General features: G+C 56.9%; 1 protein-coding gene across 1 annotated transcript; it reads left to right on the top strand.

Annotated features, from left to right (window-relative positions):
- Positions 1–6,016: 6,016 nt before the first annotated feature.
- On the top strand, positions 6,017–7,925 carry B0H18DRAFT_962419 (uncharacterized protein; the record flags this gene model as incomplete). The annotated part of the gene is made up of 4 exons (XM_048043104.1): positions 6,017–6,250; positions 6,313–6,344; positions 6,570–7,822; positions 7,867–7,925. The coding sequence occupies 4 exons, from the start codon at positions 6,017–6,019 to the stop codon at positions 7,923–7,925; spliced, it is 1,578 nt and encodes a 525-aa protein (XP_047884883.1).
- Positions 7,926–9,286: the final 1,361 nt, after the last annotated feature.

The following is a 9,286-nucleotide window of genomic DNA, read 5'->3' on the forward strand; positions in this document are numbered from 1 at the left end:
GGATACTCTCAGGCCGAACGGGTTCGATAGCTCGACGGGAGGCGTACATGATGTTCCCAGCGGTTCGCACGTTGTCGGATGGCGGCGGTCATGGCCGGTTGAAGTGAAGACCTCGCAAGGTTCGCTGGAACGTTGATGTGTGCGTCGTCTGGACGTGGCCGTACACGTCCTCATCTTCCATTTCATAGCAAACTTGACCATCTGGCGTGTGTGTAGACATCGCAGGCGAAGCCTGCGACGGGCTCTTCGATACCTCGCACTCCACGTAGATATCAGGTGTAGAACAAGACTGAACATATCTATTGCTCGAGATGTTATGTATGCGTTTTTGTACCTACCCGGGACAGTCCAACGCGCGCAGCACACTCGTCTTCCGTCACGGCACCAGTCGCCTACGCTGCGAGAAGTATCACGCCGATACGCAAACAGTGGGGCATGACTAGACCGTCGCCGCGTCCCCGCCCGCCCGAGCACGAACTCCCGACGTGCCGTCGGAGGCTACCGATCTGCAGAGCTGTTCGGGTGCTCCACGCTCCAGACTACCGGTGCCCTAGCTCGCGTCCTGGTTATACCGTCCCGCGTAGCCTCGCCACGCATTCAGTCATTCGACGAGAAGAACAAATCCACAGCAACGTCAGTACCACGCTTGTTGCGGGAGCACTCACCTCCCAGTATGTCCTCGTCCTGAGCATTGGACATCGACCGCAATCCAGGGACGTTGTACGAAGACCGTTTCGAGTGCGCTCCGCTGACAAGGGAGCCCCGTGTGCGCGGTCATCCGGAGGATTCGACATTCAACAGGGGAAGGTGGCCAGAGCTCGGCTGTCAAGGCAGACGCCAGTGGCGCGCATTGGACGCGAGTACCTCCCTCGCCGGCTGATCTATTAGAACGAACTTGTGAGAATATTGGCAAATGGAAGACGTGCGCACTTTTCCTTACGATGCCTCCATTAAATGACTTGTCACGGTCAAGGCGTACTCTTTGAAGCCTGCAGAGGCCATCCCGAGTGCAGAACACGGCTTCGTCGGTAAGGCAACTCCTGGGTCGGTTGGCTTGGGTCGACATTCCGCAAAGTAGGTGGTGAGATGGAGTTTTCGCGTGATTGGATGCGTGTCCCTCCCTCGCCGGTTGGCTAAACGGGACGACCGTGTCAGAGTATCGGTGAATGGAAGGACGTACGCACCCTCTCGCACAAGGCCTCTACCGACTGACCAGAAGCACAGCTCGTCACAACTACTTTTCGTCCAAGGCGTACCACATCCGCCGTCGACCTTGCCTACATGAGAGTTGAAGGAGCCTCGCCAGGCAATCGCGCGTCGTCACCGTCCCCCTGCTCGGTGAGCGTACGCGGGAGCCTCGTTCCACGTAGCACGACGTCCGAGGTAGCCGCGTAACGTCCACCATACAGGATGAATCGCCGAAGACGAACCTTCTCCAATCAACGTGCACGCACTCCCGAACTTGAAGAACGATGCATCTTGCTGCGCCACCGTGTGTGCCCCATCGGTGTCCGTCCGTGCAGCGTGCGTGCGTCTGTGTCTGAAATACCGACAAGAGCTGCCATCCTCGTATTCGCGCGCGGTGCTCGAAAAGGCGACGGCGACTGGGGGCGACTGGCTTCGCGCTGACGAGCACACCGAGCAGGCGAAGCATAAAAGCAAGGGCTGGGGGGGGGGGGGGGGCGACGAGGCATCGGTGAGTCGCGCTCTTCATCGCGTCAGATCATACATAGATGGTGGAGCACTTACCGCGTCTTGCACACGGGCTCGGGTGCGACGTGCACCAACATCGTCGGCGTGAGCAGGCGAGGTCCCGTTCGGCTGACTTTGACCTTGGAGCCTGCTGGTGTCGAAACTTGCTTACCAGGGATCTTCCTGGCCGCCCTGCCTTGCCGGGCTGCGTCGACGGTTGAGGGAAACGAGCGACTGGGCCTGCGACGCGGGCTTGTGCGGGAGAGCACACTTTACGCTTGCGTGTGCGGTCGCTGCGGGTGAGGGGAGACGATGGGGTTGGGCGTCGGTGTCGAATGTGTCACGTTCAGCGACCAATGTCCGCGCCAGACGTTGTAGGCGAGTGCGTATAGGCCCTGCAGACAGCTGCAGGTTGGGAGAGCGTCTGTAAGATCGTACGCGTTCGTCGAGAATCTTCTGCGCAACACCATCTGGCGTGTGTTTCCAAGTGACTGAAGTTGGGCGCACCTGTGGTGATGGGTTCCTATGTGTACTACGAGGCACGGAGAGCGCTTGCGACGTATGTGGTAGTCTGTAGCATCGTCTGGGGGGCTGTCCGTTGTGTGCTGTCAATTGGGCCGTACGTGGTTGTCCCGCATGCGATGCCGGACGTACCGCGAGCCGCGCGGAACGCCGGATGTCTGAAAAAACGTCTCAGGATGAGAGGCGAGCGTGCAGCGCAGCATGACGCGCGGAGTGGGGTTGCTTCTGGGGTTTGAGGCGGGGAGCGAGGATCGCACAGAACACGACAGAGAGCATCGCGCTGCGCCAGGCATCACTCCCAACGAGTCAGAGAGCACGACAAAATTTGATACCGCTTTGGAAGGGTACGAATGGCGGAATGAGGACGGCGGAGGGCTGAGAGGAGTGGGACGTTAGGAGACATGATTTCTCGATAGATGCGCGCGGTGGAAGGAACAAAAGGAAAACGGACCTCTGTGAACCAAAGAATCTGTAGAAAGCCTGGCGTTGGGAGGACTGGTAAACGTTTCTCGGCTGCGCACATTGGCCCATGGGCACCGGGGGCAGGACGGGGGTAGACTGCCAGTGAAGGAACGGGAGAAGAAGAGAGACAGCGAACGACAAGGGGCACGCATACGGCAGGGAAGGGACAGCATAGCAGCGGCCGGGCGAGAACAGAGCGAGGACAGGCAGACAGAGGTCGTCGAGCGGTCGAGTGTTGGAATTGAGACGACACGGCAGCCAATGAGACGCGATAGAGGTGGCGAATGGCCACTCGCGGGATATGTAGGCGCAGATACGCTCTGAGAGAACATCCATAGAGGTACGTACCGTAGTCGAAGCAACGCGCGAGGACGAGGAGGGGTAGTCTCCCGTAGGCAGACCCTAAACACGACCTTGTTGAGTGGGGAGGGCGGTCGTATGAGGAGGGGGAACGCGTAACGGAAACACGATCATGTGATGGTCACGATGCTGCGTGCAGCGTTGCCCTAGCGGTCTTCAAGCTAGCTTCAAAGCTTCAACGACCAGCTTGGCAGTACCTGCGACGTCTCACTGTCCATATATAACTCTGCATTCTCGCATGTCAATAAGCCCACAAACTCTGTTCATGAGTCATTGAAGTCCGCTCACCGTGACTACCGCTACCTCCAATGCGACTCGAAGAGACCACGGTGAGTACTTCAATCATCAATTTGCTTCAGCTTCCTCTGAAACATTCCTGGAATGATACTCAGGTGCTGTAAACCGCTGGATTACGCGTTACGAGTACGATATGCCTCAGCCCCAAGCCTGCAGGATTCCCCTCGAGCTGGTGGATGAAATATTTCAAAAGCTACCACCCCAAACACGCCATCTTTTCAAACACCACAAAATTAACAAAGACGAAGCTCATTGGAATCGTGTTGCTCTGGCAAGATGTGCACACGTGTGTCGCGCGTTCCACGAATCGGCCGTAAGGGTTCTTTGGAAAGATTTGGAATTGGGTGCCTTTCTCGAAGCCGTCTTACGGAGCCTCGATTATGGCGCCGTCAAGTGGCCTGAGAGGCACCAGGACGACTGGGGAGGGGGAGATGCCTCGGACGATGAGGATAATGAAGACGTAGCTGTGGGCGTTGAGCCGGAAAGGTATTTGTACAGCTATGTGAGCTCTGAACCAGTGGATCGCGATGCTCTGACTGACTGATATACAAGAAATACTTACCTGGGCCTATCTCTGCTGAAGAATGGGCACGATTCACGCACTATGCCGCCTTTGTCCGCATCCTCCGCTATGCCCCATTTGTGGAGAGCATCGACCCGACTCTTTTCTTTTTCCTGCAGCAGCATGCGCAGGGGACGCCGCTATTTCCGAACTTGCACGAGCTTGTATGGAGTAACGCGACGCCCGAGGTCTTGGCAGTAATTTCACCATCCATTCGCCTACTGGACCTTACAGAAAGCAACGACGACGACTACACCTATGCCGAGATGCGCGAATTCTCGTATCGCGCGCGGCGACACGCCTTGAAGGCACTCCTGCCGACCATTCTACGAGGTGCCCCGAACCTTGAAGAACTCCGGCTACGAACGATGGGACACGAGGTCTTCTGGTTTCCCCTCCAACCAGCACCCGGAGACTGGTTCTTCAATAGAAACATCCGAGTCCTCCACATCTCCGAGTCGTGTCGTGCCGTCATGCGAGCCGCCCTTACTGTCATCTCTACAATGAAGGAACTCCTCGAGCTCGGGATCCGCCTCGTCGAATCGGGTCCTACGTACGATCTCGAGGATGACGACCTTTCGGACGTGCGAACATTCGAGAATCTGAAACACCTAGAAATCTGGGGAGAAGCGACTGGGGTGGCAACCCTCGTCGACGCGATTGTTGCACCGAACCTGGAGGATGTGGAAATTATAATCTTCACAGGGCCAGAGGACAGTGATCCCTCCATGGTGGAGGCTGAGCTGTCCACGATCTTCAAAACCCTGCCCCTCCGGAATGCGGCAACTCTGCGGAGACTGCGTCTCAGCATATGGTGCCTCTGCGCACCCCTGTTCCCCAGCGAAGTGTCAACCGATCCGTCCTTCTCCACCGTCGCGCGTCCACTGCTCGAGCTTCGCCGTCTCCAGGATGTCTGTATTGATCAACGTGTCAGGCGCGGAGCTTTAAACGTGAGCGCCTCTGCCTTGGCAGCAGCGTGGCCTGCGCTGCGTGCCCTCGCCTTGCCAGAAGTCATCGTCTCCCCCAATGCGCTTCGAGCCATCGCACGGACATGTCCTCGGCTGGAGCAGCTGAAGGTGAAGGCCCTATCACCCGAGTTCCACTACAACCCTTCCCGGTTGGTCGTGGACGACTCATCTCAACCCACCATCACTGCAGACTCCCACTCGGACTTAGAGAGACCTGCGCTTCGAGAGTTGTGCGTCGATATACCCCTTAAGGCCGGGTTTCCTGACACGCCCGGCAACATCATCCGCTTCCTGAACACGCTGTTCCCGCAGCTTGTCATTCGACGGCCTGAAGATTTGGTAAAATATGATCCAACGGGCCGAGGCGGATGAACTGCTTGGAACAGCTAGAAATGGGAATGGGCGAGGCACCGTGGACTTGTGCACATGGTGCGTACGTGGTGAGCACTTCGAAAGCGGTCAAGTTCATTATCGAATGTCAGCTGAGAGGACGCTTTCATATAGGATGGACAGATCATGTAGTGTGCTGGTGTCCGAGGCGTTGCGCTAGTACGTTAACTCAGTCGGTAAATGATACTGTGGTGACTTCTTTGTCGGGCGGCCAAGTACTAGCACGTATCTACACCAGTTGCTTAGTATGGTGCTTCCGATGCTGTCAAGACCGCGGGCGATGTGAGTAGAATCCGTGTACAAGGCTGAACAGTTTGCAACTCGCCAGGTGAGGCACAGAATCAAAATAATGCATGCAGCTGGCACACTCCCGGGCCGATTGTCGCAGCACATCTTGAGCATTGCAGCGACACCGGCAATAACGCGATCAGGTGACCGTGTTGTGCGACGGTGCACAAGAGTCAGACGCGCCATACTCAGCACCGTGGACTCCTGCAATTGGCGAGGTTCACACTCAGAGTCATTGATGCTGTTATCGGTTTCCTTAGATCTATCGCTAGTCGTGTACATATAAGATCACTTTGTCGGGTTTTAGTCGACGCTTTGTTCCTCTTCATTCCGCCGCTTTGGTTCTCGCCACCCATTGTACACGAGTGGCCCCTGGATTTACATGTATATATACGGCTCACACTGCTGAGCCCCTAATGTGATACTCTCGTCTCTCATCCACCCGCGGCGCAAAGTTCCTCTCTGTACAACAACAATGCTCCCGCTCGAGCTAGTAGACGCGATATTCCAACTGCTCTCTCCCCATTGCTTCAAGTACAGTGACGAGGTCTCCGCTGCGCAGACGGCTCTTGCTAGATGCGCGCGGACGTGTCGCACTTACCACAATATGGCATCGAGCGTCCTTTGGAGGGGAGAAGATCTCAGCCGCATTTGCACGGCAGTCTTGTCAAATTTCACCATCGGCCGTGTCAAGTGGCCCGCGGAGGAGGTACATACATTGGAAAGTGGATAGTGAATCGGATGACGATGCGAACGAAGACATGGCTATAGGCGTTGATCCGCGTCATTATCCTCATGTTTATGTGAGTGGCTACTCGGGGTCGACGAGCTCGCCGTGCTGATCAGCACGTTCAGCATTATCTACCAGGTCCCATCTCTGCGGAGGATTGGTCGCGCTTCGTGCACTACGCGAAGTTCTATCGGATTCTCCGCTATCCAGTTGAGGAGACATTAGACTCGTCTGTGTTTCTTTTCCTTCAACAACATGCCCGTGGCAAGCCGCTGTTCCCTCGGTTGCGTGAACTCAGATGGGAACACGCTACCCCTGAGCTGGTGTCAGTCCTATCGCCGTCTATCCGCGTTCTTTACCTTCTTGATGACCTCGCTGGAGAGGAGAATGCGTCGCAGCAACTCGAGTTTGGGTACCGGATGCGGCGTCATGCCTTTAAACAGCTCATTCCTGCTGTACTCCAGGGTCTTCCCGACCTTGAAGTACTTTTGCTGCGACCACTTGGACACAAATCTTTCTGGTCCCCGTTCACGTCAACGCCAAACAATTGCTTCGTCAACCAGAACATCCGCATCCTGCACATAGTCGAGTTGTCATCTTGCACCGTCGTGACGGCTGCCCTTGCCGCCATCTCGACCATCTCGAATCTCGCTGAACTCAACATCACCGTCCTCGGTCCCTACGCATACCACATTGAGGCAGATCCAATGGAATGGTACATACCATCAACTTTCCACTTCCCGAGGTTGAGGCGACTATCTCTAAAGGGCCACACAACAAGGGTGGCGGCCCTCGTCGAAGCAATTGCCGCACCAGATCTGGAAGACATAGCACTGAAGACTGTGGATACCACTCTTCCCGGCCGCGAGTATCAAGACGTGTTGGAGACCGCGCTCTCCGAGCTCTTTGACCGGCTGCGTCGCCAGAACGCGGCATCCCTGCGAGTGTTCAGCTTGATCCTCCATACCATGGCTGGCATATCTGTGTTCCCCTGTGGAACCACTGCGGACACACCGTTTCCCTACTTCGCACGCCCGCTGCTAGAGATTCGCCATCTCCAGCGCATCACTATACAACAGAGCAGCCAGGGCAGTGACGTGAATTCTCCTGCCTTGGTGGCGACTTGGCCAGCACTGCGGTCCCTCAGCTTGCCAGGCACCGAAGCCTCCCCTGACTTCCTTCAACTTATCGCGTGCGAATGCCCTCAGCTCGAGCGTCTGGAGGTGAGGAGGCTGTCGAAAGACTTTGTCGACTTCCTCCCACCCACCGTCCCTCCGTCCCCTCGTGCTGGGAGCGCAGCCCCTGACGCACGACGGACATCTGCTCTTCGACAGCTGCGCACTTCGATTCCCTTGGAGGTACCAGAACCCGAGGATGCCACTAAAGTCGCCCGCTTCCTGGATGCTCTCTTTCCACGGCTGAATCCTGGGCAGTGCTCGCTGGGATGCTTCCTCGAAGAGACTCGTAATAATAGACTCAAATACCTGTGGAAGTCCAGGGCTCTTGACGTGCTGAAGGAAGTGTCACGGTTGCAGCGAACGCGATGTAAAAGTACGTGTAACTCCTGACAGGTTCCTTGCCTTGCTGCCACGCAGTGCGCTGGCATGTTACTTTCCAGTTTGATTTACAAGGACAGATACGGGCTCGTGAATAGGGGCGTTTACACTCGACGCGCATAGCATCTGGATTCATCCACGAACAAAACACGTGTACTTATTTACTCAATATGTATGATCTGTTCACTCGCCAGTAGTCGCGCCTTCAGTTGCTTGGACGACGGGCGTTGGACGCGAGTGCCTCCCTCGCCGGCTGACTGAATAGAACGAACTTGTGAGAGAAATGGCGAATGGAAGGACGTGCGCACCATCTTCTACGATGCCTCCGCTGAATGACTTGTCACAGTTCAAGGCGTACTCATTGAGGCCTGCAGGCAGGCCATCCTAGTACGTGCAGAACACGGCTTCGCCGGTTAGGGAACTCCTTGGTCGCTTGGCTTGGGTCAACGTTCCACGAGGGAAGGTGGCGAGAACTTGAACTCGGCTGCCGAGACGGGGCTCCCGCGGAATTGTATGCGAGTCCTTCCCTCGCTGGCTGGCTAAATGGAACAACCTTGACAGAGTATCGGTGAATGGAAGGACGTACGCACCCTCTCGCACAAGGCCTCTACCGACTGACCAGAAGCACAGCTCGTCACAACCACTTTTCGTCCAACTCGTACCACATCCGCCGTCGACCTTGCCTACATGGGAGTTGAAGGAGCCTCGCCAGGCAATCGCGCGTCGTCACCGTCCCCCTGCTCATCGGGGTGAGCGTACGCGGGAGCCTCGTTCCACGTAGCACGATGTCCGAGGTAGCCGCGTAACGTCCACCATACAGGATGAATCGCCGAAGACGAACCTTCTCCAATCAACGTGCACGCACTCCCGAACTTGAAGAACGATGCATCTTGCTGCGCCACCGTGTGTGCCCCATCGGTGTCCGTCCGTGCAGCGTGCGTGCGTCTGAAATACCGACAAGAGCTGCCATCCTCGTATTCGCGCGGGGTGTTCGAAAAGGCGACGGCGACTGGGGGCGACTGGCTTCGCGCTGACGAGCACCCCGAGGCGAAGCATAAAAGCAAGGGCTGGGGGGGGGGGGGGGGCGACGACGCATCGGTGAGTCGTGCTGTTCATCGCGTCAGATGATGGAGCACTAACCGCGTGTTGCAGACGGGCTCGAGTGCGACACGCACGATATCAACGTCGTCGGCGTGAGCAGGCGAGGTCCCGTTCGGCTGACTTTGATCTTCGAGCCTGCTGGTGTCGAAGCTTGCTTACCAGGGATCTTCCTGGCCGCCCTGCCTTGCCGGCCTGCGTCGACGATTGAGGGAAACGAGCGACTGGGCCTGCGACGCGGGCGTGTGCGGTCGCTGCGGGGTGAGTGGAGACGAAGGCGTGGGCGTCGGTGTCGATCGGAATGTGTCACGTTCAGCGACCAATGTCCGCGCCAGACGTTGTGGGCGAGTGCGCATAGGCC

Source organism: Fomitopsis serialis (genome assembly GCF_022376445.1).
Source record: "Fomitopsis serialis strain Sig1Antser10 chromosome Unknown B0H18scaffold_355, whole genome shotgun sequence".
NCBI classification, from domain to species: Eukaryota; Fungi; Basidiomycota; class Agaricomycetes; order Polyporales; family Fomitopsidaceae; genus Fomitopsis; species Fomitopsis serialis.